The sequence below is a fragment of the Cyanistes caeruleus genome, chromosome Z (assembly GCF_971803275.1).
Source record: "Cyanistes caeruleus chromosome Z, bCyaCae1.hap1.1, whole genome shotgun sequence".
NCBI classification, from domain to species: domain Eukaryota; kingdom Metazoa; phylum Chordata; class Aves; order Passeriformes; family Paridae; genus Cyanistes; species Cyanistes caeruleus.
Window position 1 is genome coordinate 66254085 of NC_141732.1, and position 18454 is coordinate 66272538.

Below are 18454 nucleotides of genomic sequence, written 5' to 3' on the forward strand. Positions count from 1 at the left end.
TTTTAAATCCAGACAAGACTTCTGTTTAGTTAAATCCTTAAAAGTGAACAAGCAAAAGATAAATGTTTGCCAGAGACAATAAAATTTGGGTCTGTAGTCTTGTACTGGTACTCAGTATATTACTTTGGCTCTCGGAAACATGCACATTTTGCATTGTTTTCTAAAAATTTTATTATAACCTGACTGTTACCACAGAATGGAGAACTCATTCCCCAATTCATGTGTTGCATAACAACTATTTCAGGACATTCTTTTGATAGTGATTCACTGTTCAGCAACATTATCTCCTGGCCGTTCAAAATTATTTCCTTGATAGCTTGCAAAACTTATTTCTAAAGTACTTCTACATTGTGTCTCCTATTTACTAGAAATTTACTCCTATTTTAAGAAAGCATGTTTCTTTTCATGCTTTTAGAATTAAAAATTTCATACCCCAAAAAAAAGAAAAATCTAGCCTGATAAGGTCTTGATGATTCAGCTTCAGATATTGAAAGCTGCTAAGCACCCTCCCTTGAAGTCAACTTTCACCTTAAATGGTTTTCAGACCTTTCCTTCTTTTTCAAAGCTCTTCTCAGATACACACTAGTCACCTTTTCAAAATCTGAACTGATTTTATAAAAAGCAAACCTCCAGCCAACAAAACTGCTGGATCACATATGTCCTCTGGTTATTTTACTGTTTTAACTAAATAAATGAATGCCTAAGACTGGGCTTTGAGAACACAGGATTTGGTTGTTAGTGGAAAGGAGCTATAAAAATTACAATTTTTAATTATAATTACAAATTAAAATCCCCATTTTTATTCAGCCAATAATCAACATATAACAGTATTCAGTCTCATTTACTTTCTTTTTGTCATGTAAAATTTCAGCAAAGATCCTCCTGAATCACCTGAATAAACGTATCAGAGGTTTTATAAAATATAAGTTTTTTTATAAGCCAGAGTATGATGCAACATATGAATTCTTGTTCTAAAACAATAGTCATATTTGCCAAGAAACTACCATGTAAGTGTCTCTGTGGAAGTGAGAGAAGAGGAAAATATGCTGGAGATTAATAAATGGAAGAGATTAGACTTGGTATGTAAAATTTAAACACTTTTCCCAATTAGTCAACAGACAATGTTTCCAAATGCAAGCTAATAGTTGATTTTTTTTAACATCCCAAATATTCTATTTTATCACTGTTATCACTAACCTTATGATTTCTGAAACCTCTCATTCTTTGAATGATTTTACCTAACTATAGCTATAGTTCTTAAGAAGTAATCTAGCATATTATAATGCTAAGGTGAACTCTGGAGCATGGAAACCCTTAAAGGGCTGTTTGGTTTCCTCTAAACTCTGCTTCTTTTTTGCCTTCATTCTGCCATCCTTCCTCCTGCCTTTGCCTTTCTTTTTACATTTCATACTGTTCCATTTGTGCCTTCTGTATCTCATACCATGAGTATAGGAAAACATATTTCCCTCAGCAGCCGTTTAATAATTGCTTTCTTTCAATTGAGCATTAAGTGTGGGATGTACCATTAGGAGATGACAATAGCTGAGATGGAATCCTGCAAAGATGTTCATCACGTATTCTGACTGCTCTCCAAAGTTAACTTGGTGAAAAAGAGAAGACAGTCCTACACAGGACTAAGCACTAAGTCGCTCAAAACAAATTGTCTCCATCAGAACCTCTGCAGTTTCCATTGAGCAAGAGCTGGCAAAGCTACAGCTAGGTCCTAGATGGGACTGTCCCAGCAAATCCATTTGTGCCAGCTGCCAGTATTTAGTCACACAGTTCTACCAACCAATCCATGTTGGCTGCAGCTGGATAAAATCTGTCTTACCAAAAGATACTGCATAACCAACCACTAAAAAAAGTGAATATAAAGTTTTCACCAATTCCAAGGAGAGCTAACTGGAACTACAAGCCAGTCCTTTCATATCTTTACGTGGTTGACACTTCTCTGCCTCTCCTTCTCCTCTCTCTCCTCTCCTATCCCTCACCCTCCCCCGCTACCAAGAGATAAGTCTCTTCAGTCCTAACTGGTTCAGATAAAACAGCTTTCAGGTGCCAGCCAATTTTTTCCTATTAAAAACTTAAGATCATCTACCATTCCTAAACAGCTTTATCTGAATTGGATTCTCTCTCTGAATTCCATCACTCTGTGCAGTTTTAGCAGGCTGGCAGATTAACAAACATGGGGAGGTTCAATCTCTCCTCACAGCACATTGCATTGTTAGTACTCAGGAACACACAGCAAAGGGCCTAACAAAACAGTCCTGTTCCTACTCTTTTGCCATTAGTTGTATTTACTGGGAGTTTTTATGAATGAAAATTTTATCCTGAAGATCACTGTATTGGTATTGGAAAATATGGACGGAAGCATGAACATGTCTGGTGCTGTAAAGTCATCACAATGGACATGTACTCTGCATAAAATTCTACAGCTCTGTTAGCATAGCGAGCTAAAACGATGTAAGGGCTTTTTTACAGTGACCTTTTTGTATCATTGATACAAACCTCTTAGACAACCTCTGCATAAGCTGAAGCTGACAAGAAGGAAGAACCAGGAAGTACCCCATCACGAAGTTATTCTTTCAGAGAATGCCACCTTGCTAGAGTCCATTTTGCACTGTCAGAATTGTTATTTACCAAGCAACAAACAGAAATGCATATAATGCACATATATTAATATATGCATACAGATGAGTAGGTTTACTAGGTAAGCACACACGTATACAGAAAAAAAAAAGCGCAAACAGTTTTACTTAGCTATAATCAAAAACCTGAGGAGCTTTTGCTAGAAATGATGCTCCCTGGGCACTGCTGCACAAGCTGGGAGATTTAGAAAAAGGGATGCAAAAGAGTTGCAAGTCCCATACAGTATAACCCAGCTGTCCTGGAGCCACTGACCCTTGAAGCTGGGCTCTCCATAAGATTGCCAGCCAAAGGGCAGGGACACACAGGCTCTGCCTCAGGCAACCTTTCCTGGGCAAGACCTGCCGGAGCCGTTTGCCGCCGAGGGGTGCTCCTGCCCAGGTGGCCCTGCAGCCACTACCCCTTCGGGGCCAAAAGTAAGTCCCTGTGCCCCTACCTGCCCGGTCAGCCTCCCGGTGCCTGAGGGTCTCTCGGGCGGCTGAGGCGATAAGGCCTCGGTCCAATTAGCCACCGGTGCGCGCCCCCGCCCTTCCTCCGCCACTTAAAGCGCGGCGGGCCCGCCGCTGAGCACATCCTCCTACAGAGGGGAACGGTTGTGGCCCCAACGCCTCCTCCGCGGCCTTTTGGCCTTTTTTTTAACTCCCAGTGAATTTGGGGCAGCTTTGCTTTGCATTTTGTCCTTGTCGTTGCTGGAGTGGTAAGGTTTCCCGCAGAGCCGCTCCGGCCCGCTTGGGGCTTCCTCAGGTGGTGAAACCCGCGGGGTGCGGATCTGGGCCGAGCCAGGGGAGCGCGGCGGGGGCACCATGCCTTCAACCTTCTCCGAGTGGTGCCTGGGGCGCCTGCTGCTGCTACTGCTTCTTGGCACCAGCGTCTCGGGCGGGAACCCTGCAGGTAAATGTAAACTCTCCCCGGGCCGGGCCCCCTCCGCCCTCTGTGTCCGGCGGGCCGGTGCGAGGTGGACTGGAGCACTGTACGGGAGCAAAGTCCTCCTTGCTCCGCAGCATCCCGCCGACTTGGGGGAACGTAGCGCTGCCCAGGCACGGCGGCTTTGCCTGTGGGAGCAGCTGAGGCGTTTCTTTTTCTCAACGGCTCCGATTCTGCCCGGCGCCCCTGCCTCCCTCAGTGCTCGGGGTTCTCGTGGGACAGCGGGGCTCCGCTCTCGCTATGCCCCCGCACCGAGGTGGTGGGCGGTGGCAGATGGGGAGAGCCGCATCGGTGATCAGCCGTCCTGTAGCCTCAGCACCTTCTCCCTTACTTATGGAAGGGTTAATTAGATCACAGGGGCAGGACTGGGAAGGTGTGGTGTTGTGTCTTTTTTCTGTCCGGTCCTCACTGCGTAAAGCGTTTAAATGCTGGAAAAAAACTCCGCAAACCCCTCTTCAGATCACATTACTGAGATACGAATGTGCCTAATGGGTTATGAGGGGTGCTCCTTGGGATTTTGCATTGTGTTTTTAAAAATTACATTTAAAATCCATGAAGAAAGAGGGACTTGAGCCTTCTGGGCCCCATTCCTCCTCTAGAGGCTTTCGGCAGTTCAGGAGCAGGCCAGCTGCTTCTCAGGAAATACGATCATGTTTCTAAAACTAGTGGATTTCGGTTAATTTTCTCTTCTTTTTGAGGCGTTGCACAGTAGTAGAGAGCGATTTTAGTAAGAATTACCAGATTGTTGGTGTTTGCTGTTCCGAGTGAGATTCTTGGAGCAGATCTTGCTGGGCCAAGAGTACTGTCCTGTGTATATGTGCATACGCATACTTGTATGTGAACGCCAATGCTGTGACTTGAATTCACTGTGGTTTAGCTGCATTTTCAGTGTATGAAATAAAAGCAGTTAGGTTTTCTTGGTCTCTGTTGCACTTCCTAGTACCTAGAGGACCAGTTCTGCTCCCTAGGTGATGGTATTGTCTGTAAAATTTCTTGTAGTTAATGTGAAAGGAAACATACTTTGCACTTCTCAAGTCTCCTTTGAAATGCATTTTTAAGTATGTACAAAGACAAAAATCTACTTTGTAGCTATTAAGTCTTCTTTAAAATACATGTGCATATATATATATGTAAAAGCAGAACTTAAATCCTTTTGAACAGTTTACTCAATTGAGAAGTTTTATGAGTGTAAATGGTGTGATATTTGTAGGAATGTGTGAGTCAGCATGTGGCTAATTGCCATAAGATACTTATTATTGATAGCTGTTAATTTCAAAAAGCATACCTGATGGTGGCTGAAGCAACTTTAAGTTTATGTAAAGCCATTGATAAAGCTATAGCCCCTCAAGGGAAAAAAACAAAACAAGTGAATCAAACAGCAAAACCTTTTTTTGTGTTTCCAAAAATTCCACAAATCTACCATCTTCCTTAAGTGATATGTATTGTGTGGCTTAGAGCAGGCTTCAAAAATAAGCCACTAGCTTTAGTACTTCTCATCTGTATAGAGTAAACCTGTTTTCCAGACTTGTATTATTAACTGTTTTTATAGCTGTATGAACTAGATAGGGAGGCATCATACTGTGACTTCTGTGATGATTTAAACAAAAAAATGGTAGTTTACTCTTTCACTGGTTATTAACTAAATGTGTATAAAGCTAGTTGAGCACAGGGGATTATCTACGCAAGCTGCAGCAAAGGGAAGTTCACGTCACTTGAAAGGAGAAGAACTTAAAACTGTTTTCCAGTGAAGTCCAGCAATTGTGTTTGCTTTGGGGATGTGAGGGCTCTTCAACCAAAAGAAATGCTTGCAATAAAAGTAAGCAGAGGGAACACTTGCTATACAAGAACTGAGTTAGAGGAAAGTGGATTCATAATCTGCAGATGGTGAGGCAGATTCTGCAAAAGCCTTATTAGATTTTTATTTTGAGATAATATCTTGAAGAAGATACTTATTTTATTATTCTTATCTTAGTCATGTAACTTAATTGTTTTGGAAAAATCTAAACTCTTGTTTTTGTTTTGCATAAAGAGTAAGTTCTGAGTGTCAGAACACTTGTTCGGATCTTGCTGCTCTCTTTGATTTCCTTTGTGGTTGTCTTAATTTAGTTGCAGCAAATGTTGCCAGATTGATTTAGGAAAAGCAATCCCACCACATCTCTCACTTTCTGGTCCTGAAGAATTCAAGGAACTGTAAGTGTAGAGCACACCTCATTCCTTACAGACTTTGCTTCCAAGTTGTGTTTTTCTGGTTTGACCTGAGGGAACAGCTTTTATCAGGGTATTTGGAAGGCCTTAATGTTGATTCTCTGATGTCTCTGGGGCATTAGGAGGTTCTGGTGGCTGGTTTTGGATGCTACTGACTGCATGTGAACTTAAAAAGCATCTGATTGGTATTAAATTAAGCAGTAAGATAAAGATGTTAAACCAAATATTATTTCAGCCTTTTCTTACTCAGCTGCTTTTCTGGCTGAAAGAGAGCAAGGAAATTTTTAATCCTGAAGTTATTCTGGTAATAGTAAGCATGGTACATGCATGCTTTTGTCTCTCCCAAAATTCTGACTACCATACAGAGCAGAGGTAATGTAGAAAATTAAATTCATGATATCATACACTTGCATATTCCTTCCTGCATGGAAATCAAGTAGATGAGAACTCTATAGCCTATCACACTATTGATTAAATCTAGTGCAGAAGAAGTATAGGCTAAGGCATGCAGCCATGACTCAATAGTTTGAGAAATTACTCCGCGTGACTTGCTTACATCATTGCCTGGCTGGATGACACTTATAATGCAGTGCTGGCACATTTTGATCACCAGTGCTATTTAGCAAGTATACATGAGAGGAAGAGAGTGGTGCAATGTTATCTCTGTTCTATGTAGTTTGACATGTGCACAGATAAGATGAAAGATCTGGAAGCAGGGGTGACAAAAAACACTACTGCTTGACTTTTTTTACTTGATACATGGATAAAGGAAGAAAGCCAAGATGAGAACCCTGTTAGTATGCAAACCACATTGCAGGTTATCAGCCTTTATTGCAGAGAGATAACAGAGCTGCTGTACAGCTTGGCACTGGCACCTTCTAAATTTATCATCTTTGGGGATTTAATTAATGTGCAGGTGATCCATGACATACTTAAAATGCCTCAAGATGCTGCAGTTATAAAAATTCTTGGGCCTTTCTTCCGTTGTACTATGAATATCAGAAAAATAATAGCTCTCTGTGCTCAGTACCTCTGTCAGGCAAAGAATAAGACTCAGTCTTCTTAATGTCTGGCTCATAGGCTAGCACATCCTTAGAGCAGATTTTAAAAGTTCTTTTCTTAGCTGAAGGGCTCAGAGGGAACAGCTGGCTGTGGGACCAGTGGACTGATAAAAAAAGTGGGCTGCTGTTAAGAACCAGTATTGCTTAATTCTTTTAATCATACCTTTCAATTACCATGTTTTACTCTTGGTCCAAACTGTTTGAAATATGATGGACAGATGGAGACTGCAGATGGTGTAAGCCAAGCATGGCAGTAATGGAGTAACTGTGTACTAGAGGTTCCAGTGGAAAATCTATAGATTGTCTCTGCCTATTGGTGCTGAAATGAGGTAGGCGTGTAGGTAATGTTCATTTGTGAAATGGCAGAGTGCTGACTTCATCTTCTGCAGAAAGTATCTGGTTCTCAAGTCTGAATTGACTTAAGTGCATTTGAGATTGAATGCACTTAATATATGATGTAGCTTTTCACTGTTTACTTAAGTGTTGGATTGGATCCTTGTGGGTCCCTTCAGATTCAGAATGTTCTGTGATTTTGTGATCTGATCATGTTTGTTGCTGTCGTGGGTGTCCAGAAGAGTTCATGATCCCAATTCCACCCCCCTCCCAAGACTTCAATTACAGATGCAAAATGCATGTCCTCTTTTCCTCTTGTGGCTGAATCACTTTCTATAAATAGTGCTGTGGCTCTAAACTATGTCCTGGAATAGGTTTGTCAGTGAAGATAGTACAAAATAAACACTAGTTCTGTCACCCAAATGTGGAAATAAAGGAATGAGGAGACATTTCCATTCTTCTAAAACATCTAGATATTTTGAGTTTTTAAGAGTGACACAACTGCAACCAAATCCTTTGCCTCTTTCATTCCTGTTCTTTTTCCAGTCAAGAACATTAAAGCATACTAGATTCTTAAATGGTTCTTGTAAAAACTGTATCATTGGAGCAGGATCAAATTTGTAGTGTGGTAGTGAGGAAAGTTGGAAATATTCATTAGTGTTAGATGTTGAAGTTAATGTTTGATACAGATGTCTTTTCTTTTGCTTATTGAGTTGCTAGTGGAAGCAAAGGAGGATATGGTCATTGCCTGTTCATCACACTAGATTTGCAAGGTTGTTATGAAGTCCTTACTCTATTGGAAAATTTGCTAATCTCAGTTTGAAGTTATTAACCAGTGTCAGTGGCCTAAGTGGTGTTTCTAAAGCCCATGAACAGAAAAGATGTGAGTACAGTTTAAAATTTGCTGGGACATTCTGAGAATAGCTTTTCTTGGCCATAAGCTAACTGCAAGAACTCTATGGAAATTAGAGATCAAATATTGTCTCCATTCTTTAATCTTTTCTTGCCTAAAGTGAGCTAAACAACTAATGAAGAACAATTATTGTGCATTTTATAATGGTGTATGCTCAGAACTTGGGGGAAAAAATGGAGGGGAGAGGCTGAGGTGAGGACATTCTGCTGGAATTATTTTCATGAACTAGCTTTTACTAACTCTTAAGTTTCTTTAAACATTTTCTGGTGTTTTCAGTTTGTTTTTTTTGGTTTTTTTCAGATCCAGCTATGACAACACAAGATTCAAGTCAGACACAGGTGAATTCTGTCACTAAGATGCAACCTGGACATGAATCATCTGGTAATTGTTTCATTTCAGTACATTTAAAACTATATGCCTTTCTCGTGTTGATACTAGTTTATCATATAGAGTTTACATTTTCACAGTTAAGTGTCTTGAAATAAGATTGTGACTTTTTGGAAGAAACAGATACAGCTCCTAGGTCTTTCAAAGCCACTGCAAGAGCTTGAGTGTCATGGGTATCTCCAGAACTGGAAAAAGCTATGCAACTGCCATTTTCATGACCTGTTGCCCTTAGACATGTATGCCTTAAAAGTAGGCAATGACCCTGGAGGTCAGACAGTGCCCACACTAGTACCTCTGCAGGGAGTTGTGTTCTAGCCTTTAGACATAATAATTTTTTAATATGAGAGCTTGCTATGCCTGTGTGTTATTGAAAGGTGTAAAAATGCCCTTGCATCACCATGCTTGCTAGCTTAATCTTTCTTAATTAGGGCTGTGTCAAAACTGTCTGTTGTCCATTATACCTTAATTGTATTTTTAACAGGGAGCTGAGAATAAGTTCCAGGCAGGACAAGAAACCAATGATTGTTGGTTCTACTTTGCCTTTCTCCATAAAGATCAGAGAATCAGAATTTCAGTGCTGTCCCAGAGCTCATGTTGACTTGTCAAGTCAAATATGAGCTAAGTTACATTTCTATGTGAACTCAGTCAAGTGCTGGCAAGTTAATTTCACCTGCAAGTTGGAGTTTTTTTTGAGATAAGGGTATTTATCTGCTGTTCATCTTAGGAGGTTTTTAGCACAATGTGAGAAGTAGGAGTGCAATAGCTACTAAATTGAATAACTCTCTACATACATAAACATACACATTTATGAAACATAGAAAGTGTTTCATATAATATGACCTCACCTCAGTATTTCCTTTTGATATGTGAATAGAGGAAGAAAGCCAGTGTGAAAATCCTATTTGTTGCAAGACATTTCAAAGGCTGATGAGGTTTTTTTGTGGCTTGATCTACCATATGAACTAGCATTGGTGCCTTCTGAATGTATCATTGTGAGAGATTTAGGTAAAAAAGCAGGTGATGAGTGTACTGGACTGACATAAACTCGGGTGATCTGTGACAAGTCTGTCACGCTGTCTGAGTGTTTGTGCACACAGGCAGGCTAAGATCTGCCAGAACTTTTGAGCCTTGATATTATTTCCTGGGTAAACACTTGGACTGGTTTACTTCTCCATGGGGCAGAGATCGAGGCTTGTTGTGTTCTTGTCTAGGGCCAACAGGACTATTGTCTACTGCTGAAGACAGCTTTGATTTCTCTGCTTAAAAAGCCATTTTTTACTATCAGTTGAGATTGACAACAATCTGCTGTCAACAACACCAAATGAAATAGCCTGAAGTTCTATTCTTCATTGCCAACCACCTTAATATACACATTTATTTTTGCTTAAACTGAGGCTTGAAGGAAAGTATGAAAATGCAGATGGAGTAAGCCTGGCAGAAAGGTTGATTGCCTGAGGCACAGAATTCCTTGTGCTGTGAGCTTGATAGGATGTTTTCTGAAACTGGCCAACAACTTGAAAAGGCAGATGTACCTCTGCTTGTGCCTTTAGATGCAAACCACTAGCAGGGACCTCCTTCAACACAGCCAGATGCTCTCAGCAGTGGAACAGAGGCAAGTGTTTAAGAGCTTTACCTGCGAGTTCAGTGTTTTATGCAGGGAAAGAGAAGGAGCAATACTGATGAGATGTAGGCTTTCTGAGGTGCTATTTCTACTGCAGAGTGATCAATTTGGCTACCCAGTGCACGTCTCAGTGGGAGGGCTAAAGCTGTAGCCCACTTCCTCTGTCTTCTCAATTGTGATTGGGAATCTTTATGATCCATGCTGTAACCAAGCCGCTTTTCTCCTACAAAAGCCAGAATGTTTTTCTCTTATAATGCTGTGTGACTAGGCAGAATCAGTCTCTAATTACTGTTCATACCTTTCTGCCATGCATTATGAAACATTTGACAATGAAATTACTTTCCAAGTGGGTAAAAGCATGTATGGTGTAAAACATTTAGTGTATCTTTTGGGCTGGTGGTTAAATCTATTTCTCTCTTTTCATCACCTTTATTAAAAGAAGATTATTGTAGCTGGGCTACATCTGTTTGAGCTGCAGCTTATTAATTTGCTTTCTTTCTCTATTCTTGAAATGCATGAGAATGGGTGATGGGAACAGGCTGTGGTAAGAATTGCTGTATCAAACTTTGTAGAGCTTTATAAAAGATCTCATATGCTCTAAAGGGTATGTGATCCAGAGCTGCACCAAAAAGGAATTTTGGTGACCATATACTTTGTAAATGTAGGTTTTCTTCACAAAAGGAGAAAAATATTTCTAGGTCAGACATATGTTGGTTAACACTTCCTTTGTAGAAGGGCATTGCCTGCTATATATCAGAATTTTTGAGGAGCAGTGAGTATCTTTGACCATTTTGTAGTGAACCACAAGGTGTTCTTACCCTGCATTCATTAAAGAGGCACTGTAGATTAGACTGTCTGCCTCTGACTTCCTGTCTGTGTTGTTAGATTGTAGTAGCTTTGGGAATGGTAGCATTCTGTTGTTCTGGGGTTTGTTGTTGGGTGGTTTTTTGTTTTTCTTGCATGGTTGGTTTGGCTTTATTAATTTTTTCTAAAGCTTATAACTTTTTTCAAGAACCATTTAGACATTGATGTAGAAGTCCTGTATGTAGGCAATAGGTGACTTCTTGAGTCAGGCTGTAAAGTAGCTCTGACATTTTTTCACTGATATTCACAATTTCAACATAACAATAAAGCTAAAAACCATTATCTAGCAATTATCTAGTAATTGCTATAACGGCAACCCCACAACACTGCTGCTTTAAGATTATGGGTGCTAACACAGGTCTATAAAAGGATCTGCACCCTAGTCAGCATTTGGCAAGGTCCATTTTCTCCTTTTAAGATTGTTATAGTTGATAATTGCCAAACCACATTGATGCTACTGTGTGATTACTTACATAGGATAACTTAACTTTGTTTCTGCCCAAATCTTGTTAGGTCCTCATGTTGCCACACAAGAGCTCAAGCCAGCAAGCAAGGAGGACTCAGTATATGAGATAGTCCTATCTGGTGAGTGCATTATTTTTTGTCTTCCAGTTAATTTATATTGAATGTAAGTACACGCAAACTTCCATATGAGTTGTAGGAGCATCTAGAATGGCAGGTTCTTGATAAAGTAAGTATGTTCACAGTGAGTATGTGATGAGCCCACTAAAAAGTAAGTACATCTATGCTAGTACATCTATGCTGTTATTAACTTCCCTGTTCTAATACCTATTTTTCAGTGGAGAATTAGATTGCTACTTTCATTAAAACTAATTCATAACTCTTTTCCTCCAAATCAATTGAAATGATAGCTTTTTGCATTAGTGAGTCAACTTGCAGAGAGCACAAAAGCTAGAGTACTTGCTGAACAGCAGGTGTTGGCTTAGCAACATTGCACAAGTTAAAGCATGAAGAACAGCAAAAATAAACCTGTTCCTAAAGTACATACAAAGTTCCTAGTTGCCAAATAATATCCTATTATTTCTTGGTTAGCTGGAGAAACTGATCTAACTGAAGTTATCTCTGGAAGATTTGCAAAATACTGGCGTGATATTTTAAGGCTGTAATTTTGCAGCATTTATGCTGCGTTTTCTTCTAGTGGGAAACTTAAAGTACTGTCTGTTTCCTGTTGTGGTATCTGTACTCTTAGTACAGGGATGCCCCAAAAATCAGTCTTCCTATTGGTTAATCTTCAACACCATGTGGTTTTATGTTTCATTCATTCAAAGGATGGATTTAATTTTAAAATAATTTCATAAAGGACAGATATTATTTTCAGCTGGTGTAATTAGTCTGACTGTAAAATTCTTGCTGCTGTGAAACCAATTCCAGTTGTAAAATTACTTTGATCATAAGCAACCTTAACAAGCTGGGTTATGCTTGGCTCATTTATTCAGCCTAATTGCTCTAATAAATGAGTTTCAGTAACTGATGTTGCTCTGCAATGGAAAACTGACATGTTGTACTTCTAAGTTTATCTCCAGTTCAGCAGATCTGAAGTGTTTTGGCTGGGACTTGCAATTCTGGATATGCTGTTCTTCAGGTTGTAAATGTCTCTGCCAGACCCGGTAAAGTTCACTTACTCTGGATCTGGTGCTATCGCTCCAGTGAGACTTTGCTGCTGCATAGGTATGACTTGCATTGCTAAGTCAGTGAGCTGTACTTCAAAACTTCATTTACTCTTGGAAAGAATGTGAGCTGTGTAATACACCTACACTTTATTGACCACCAAATAATACAGAGTACATCTAAAATTGAAGTGAGGCATGAATAAATTTTCTTGTTAGATGACTAACTGAACTTCTGTCTAGAAGGCATGAAAGAAAAGGCGAGTTATGAAATGAAATGTCACTGCTAACAGGTACAACATCTAAAGTGTTTTCTTATAAAAGGCTTTCCCTATGGATTGGAGAAGATATCTGCCGTTATCTACTTTTTGGATATGCTTATTTTAGGTTTTTATGAACCTATGCTCATGGAAGGCAAAAAACTGACAAGTTTTTCTACTGTATTGGAGTATTTTCCCTCCATAATTCTACTGACCTGCCAGGATGGCAAAGGCAGCCCTAAATGGGTTTGAAGAGGATTTGTGTCAGGTTGAGTAACTGCAGCATGAAAGGCCTGATCCAGCAATGTTAAGGGTGTACATTTTATCTATAGCTTCCCTAGCAATAGGATCTCACAGTATCATAAAAATCTGCAGCTGGCTAAAATCCAGATGGTTATATATACTTATATCTTAACCCTTCTTGACACTAATAATGTAATTTTCTATAGACATATTAAGTACTTAATATTTTTTGTGTGGATTAAATAATGTAAAACCTTAAGTCTGTCTCTTAAGTCTGTCTTGCTCTCAGTGAATTGATTATCTATGCTTCTATATTAGAGCCCTCTAGGAAGTTTAACTGCAAAATGAGAGTGTGTTATTTTATGTATTTGCAGGGGCTTTTTTGTCCTGGAGAGTATAAAGAGCACCTGTGTTGACCTGTAATCCTATATATCTAAACACAGTCTCTGAAGTTTTTTTGCCCAGACTGAGGAAATGCATTTTTTTCATTAAATGTTCCTAAACTTTCTTACAGGTGCTCCAGTGGAAAAAAATATCTCTGTAGCCAGTCCAACTAAAGTTGAACTTATATGCAAATTAGGTGAGGATTCCAGTCTGAAAAATCCTCAAGTGACTTGGAAAAAGGGAGGTGAAACAATCAGTCACACCACTAAAACTCAGAACAGCTGGAGCATCCAGTAAGTAGCATTCTTTACACTGTGATTTGCAGATTCTAGTGAGTTACCATATTATATATGTTGCCCAATACTAGTAATGTGTATATTGGAAAATGGACAAATGCAAAGATTAATCAACATACTGAAGCTGGTGGGAGGGAGAAAGTTTGCTCCTGTTTTTCCTCTAGTGCATGAAAAACAAAGTTCTTTTTTTTAAAAAAAGAACATAGAATAAGGAAACAGTTCCTTGAAGTCCAACAATTTTTTCAGTAAGTGAAATAATGATCAGTCTGAGATTACAATATTTTAGCAATTTCTTTTTCTACTCCCTAATTTTCCATGTGCTCTTTTCCACCTTATTGCTGCTTTCCAAGACTATTGAAGGTAGCAATGGTCATTTTCTTTTCTTCATAGTTAACAAAAGGTAGATGTGAAATTTTACAGTAAAGATATTTTGAAGGTTTTGTTAAGTCTTCCAGATTTCTACAGAAACTCAAAAAATGTTGTAGAAGCCTTTCTACAATTGATACAATTTATTGTTCTTTAGAATTAGGCCAGTTACACATTTTAACTGACTAGTTGTCATTTGATTTCTCTATAGCTTTAGGAGCAGTAATATTTACATAAATTTCGGTTGTAGAAAATACAATAAGAATAAAACTGTTACTTTCCTGATACTCCATATACATAGACATGTAGATCTTTCTCAAAGTGACAGTAGAATGTATAGTTTGCCAGTGAAGAAGATGCTGTTCTTCATTAGATGAAAGCTCTTTAAAACTGTTTTTTGTGTTGATGAGATAACTTAAATGGTTTCTTCTTCCTGAAGCCCTATATAGGATGCGCTTCACAGTTCAGATGGTGAACCCATGTCCAGTTCAGTAATCTGTGATAATGCTGCATAAAGGTGGCCTTCTGTCAGTGTGAAGGGTGAAAATGGTGTTTATGATCCAAAGCGTGCTTGTGCTTTTCCATTTTCTTAAAAACATTACACTGTTTTTGCATTACGCTAAACCTGAATACTAGTGTTGCAGTGATGTTTTCTACTCCATTACTAATTCTTACTGGGTTTTTTTAGAATGCTAATTAGCAGTCACCTGTAGCAGTAAAAAGAGAAAATATTAAAAAGCCCCCAAATTAATGATTTTTCTTTTTTTTCAGACTGACCATCTCAGAAAGCAGTCAGCTGGGAAGTTACACTTGTATTCTGAAAGGTGAAAAAGAACTCACTGCTACATTTCATTTGCATGGTAATTTAATTAATTTGTATTTATTTTAAATTTTTGTTTCAGCTGACCACTGCAAAGGTTTATTAATATTCTTTCTGGATAGTAGGGAAATTGCAACATAATTTGATAAGTTATGACTAGTAGAGTCAGACTAAGTGAAAATAACTATCAAAGTAATTTCTGTAGCATGGATTGAAGGATCTTGAACCAAAAACTAAAAGCCTTTTAAAAAAAATTCTAGTAACTAAAAGAGCATGCAAGTCTTTTTTATTTTCACCCTTCTTGACGAATTGATTTTTCCTCCATCTCTACAGTAGATGTGAATACACTTTACTTTCTTGGGGCATGAGAAAAAAGGATGGTGTCTCAGAAATTCCTTCAGAAAGCAGAGCAAATAGTTTGCAAGTTGAATCTGAGATTTGGTGTTAAAAGTGAAGTAATGATTGGTAAAATGGAGGCAAGATTTTTAAAACTGCATTTGTATTTCTGAAACAATACATTATTACTTCAATGTTTCTTTTATTCTGTAATACTATAAGAATAGTATTTAGATGAACAATTAGTGTGCTTCATTGGGCAGCATAACTGCCCTTTCTTCTGTTTTGTGTTCTCCAGTAATGTTACTCTGGAAGTACTAGGTGAAATTCAGTTGTGTGGAAGATGTGTGGAAATGATAATACAAGCTGCTGAGCTGATGAATAACTGTAATGGGAGATACTCCTTTCTCTGTTCATACCATCCAAATTTTGCAAAGAGCAATGCAGTAATTTAATCTGTGAAGGCCGATATAGGAGTGTTTTTCCCTAAACACAGGCTCTGAGAAACCCTAACTATTCAAATCATTACCTTAACCCCAGCTAAATTAAGCAGTGGGACTCTCTAGTTCTTCAGCTGCAAGTTGCCTTTGTTCTGTGGAATAGCCAGTAATAGAACTTGAATGAACTTGTGTGGGTTCAAATATCAAATATTGATACCTGCTTTCAGACGTTCAGCCAGGAGAAACTAGCTTGCAGTGCTGAATAAAGACAAAAGTTTAAGTTTATTCAGGCTTTTTAATCCCTAAAAAATAATTATGTATTTTTCTTGTCAGCATGTGGCTAAGGTTTAGTTGAACAGCCAGCCAAGTCAGTGTAGATGGAAAAAAGTCCAAGGAGACTTTATTTTTTTTTTTTTTCTCTAAGTACACAATAACTATTATGGTAAGGGCAGCAATGACTCAAGAGGAAAGTCATCTTTTCCAGGACAGTGCATAGGACTGGTTGATTTATTAGAAGAAGATCAGAGAATAGCTGCATGATGGTTGAATGCTGCCACTTCTGATGCCATAAAAAGTACTGGCTTGATGCTTTTTAAGATTAATGCAATAGTGAAGGAAATGGGAAAGAGAAGTCCTTGACTCTTCCAGTCAATAATGCAGGGAGAACAATTTTCAAACTGAAAGATGAGTAATGTGTTGGTATAGACTCAGTGACTTAAGTCATCACTGCTGTAACTAACAGTAATAACTTTTCCACAGGGCAGTTTGGGATTATTGGATGTGTTACCTCTCCTCTCCTGCCCCCCTGATTCCTGGCCTGGCATAACCCCTCAGATTTTGAGGAGTTACGTTTTTACTCAGATTTGCAGATATTTAGATAAATTCCTGTACATTAGATATTTACAGGAAGTTAATAAACAACAGAGGACATTCATGGGTATTACAAAATGTGAAGTGCTGCTAGTTTCTAAAAGAGTAGAACAGATTAATTTATTCGCCCTTTGTTCAGGGGACCCTTAAGCAGCGCTCTGAGATACGTGCACCATGAAATAGCTCTGTTTTTTAAAACTGTGGAAATCTGACTGGTGCGCTTGCTGGTGCTGACACCTGTCTGTTTCTTCAAAAGTTGGCTTTGTCTGTGCAGCAGAAGTATTTTGTCACCAAATTTGGTATGATCCACTTGCAAAAATACCTGTGACAAGCCTTGCGTGTATTCAAGGTTTAACTGCTACAGAGCCAGATCCCAGAAGTTGTAACAGATATTAATTTCCTTAATCATGGCTAATTCACATGTAATCGTGGCTAAATCACGTGTATTGGTGGCATGCCTGTAGCTGAGCTTTGTCACTTGTCAGTGTGGCTAAATCTCTTCAACTGCTGCATCAGCTTGTTGTGCTGGGTATGCAGGGTGTTTTATCCCAACCTGCTTGTGTGTTCTCTTCTCTACATTGCAAGGGAGATTGCAGCAGTAATTAGTAAGGTCATCCCTTTTAATGACAGCACAGAAGATACTCTGCCACTGTTTAAAAGGATAGTGTTTAATGATTAAAACACACTCATTAGAGTGAGTCAACTTCACTAGTAAAGTCTTGTTGTATGGTGCAGCAAATTCTGAGACTCAAAACAGCATTCTTATTAGCAAATTGGTTTCCTATATATTTCTGTATAGGAAACTTAAGTTTGAATACACATGAGAAGCAGACTTTTTTGGTTAAAAAATAATTTGTGCCCACCGGTCAGGAAGGTGAGAAGGCAAGAGCAATTTTAGCTTGTGTCAAATAGTTCATCATAACTGCTGAAAGCAAATACTTGGCCTGTTTAGTCTAGTGTGATCACAAAAATCTAAAGTATGTACTGGATTTGTATTTAAAAAGTAGAGCAATCAGACTTGAAGTAATTCAAAATGAGTGGATCTGAGGGAAGCCTATTGGTAAAAATCCTAATAAAGAGGGAAAGGAAGGGGAAATACATATACTTCAGTATAATGCATTTGCTAAGCTCTAACAGTATCTGGGGGATAGTCTGTGTATGTTCAGCTGCCTTTCTGGGCACATCTTTTTGGAAGCTTGTGGGGCACAAGCAGTTACAATGGCTAGGACAAGTAGCTCTAAAGTTAAACTGATGTCTTATTTCTTGTTGACTGTATTCTGTCCTCAGCAAGATTGGAACAAAATCTCTAAAGTCTAAAAGTTCTGTTTATTGGCATACACCAAAAGTCATTGCTTCAGCTCAGAAAGCGTTTGTAACTACAAATATCTAACAATCTGCAGATTTTATTCAGTTACAGAAACATTCTCTGTATGTACAGTTTGTCAGATACCATTATGTAGTTGCATTGAGCTGAAATAGACTTCCATCAGTTTCTTCAGATTGAGTGAAATTGCAGGAAAATTACGTATTTGTTTCTAGTATACTAGAACTGAAGCATATAGCTTGCAGCTGCCAAGGAAGGGAAAGAGGAAATGGGCAAGGGTAGAAATCATGGTTTGATTTTTTTTTCACTTGACATTTGATATTAATTGGCAACTTTCAAGATCACACAGCAACTGAAAATAGGATTTCTCTAGTATTCTGCACAGATTATATACTTGAAATAGCAGCTGAAATGACTCGTCATTTATGTTGTGTCATGAATGATAGAACCATGAAGGGTTTAAGTAGAAAAAGTGAATGAAGTACTATAAATGAACAACCTAAATATGTTCTTTGTAACACTAATGAAAACCT

General features: G+C 38.7%; 1 protein-coding gene and 1 long non-coding RNA gene across 14 annotated transcripts in view; one reads left to right on the forward strand and one right to left on the reverse strand.

Moving 5' to 3' along the window:
• Positions 1–3878, reverse strand: part of LOC111941502 (uncharacterized) — a 25657-nt gene extending 21779 nt beyond the window's left edge. For all 6 annotated transcript variants that reach the window (XR_015281196.1, XR_015281200.1, XR_015281198.1 and 3 more), the window contains exon 1: positions 3083–3878. This is a non-coding gene — a long non-coding RNA (uncharacterized LOC111941502). The remainder of the gene's footprint in view (positions 1–3082) is intronic.
• EMB (embigin) overlaps positions 2577–18454 on the forward strand; it is a 26194-nt gene continuing 10316 nt past the window's right edge. For 2 of the 8 annotated variants that reach the window (XM_086869953.1, XM_086869952.1), the window contains exons 1-5: positions 3089–3537; positions 8383–8463; positions 11468–11539; positions 13600–13762; positions 14903–14991. In XM_086869953.1, the coding sequence (XP_086726079.1) occupies positions 3450–3537; positions 8383–8463; positions 11468–11539; positions 13600–13762; positions 14903–14991 (493 nt within the window). In that variant the 5' untranslated portion in view covers positions 3089–3449. Of the gene's footprint in view, positions 3063–3088; positions 3944–8382; positions 8464–11467; positions 11540–13599; positions 13763–14902; positions 14992–18454 lie in introns of those variants that run through there. The other 6 variants (XR_015281194.1, XM_023944645.2, XM_086869955.1 and 3 more) reach the window with 5 other exon arrangements.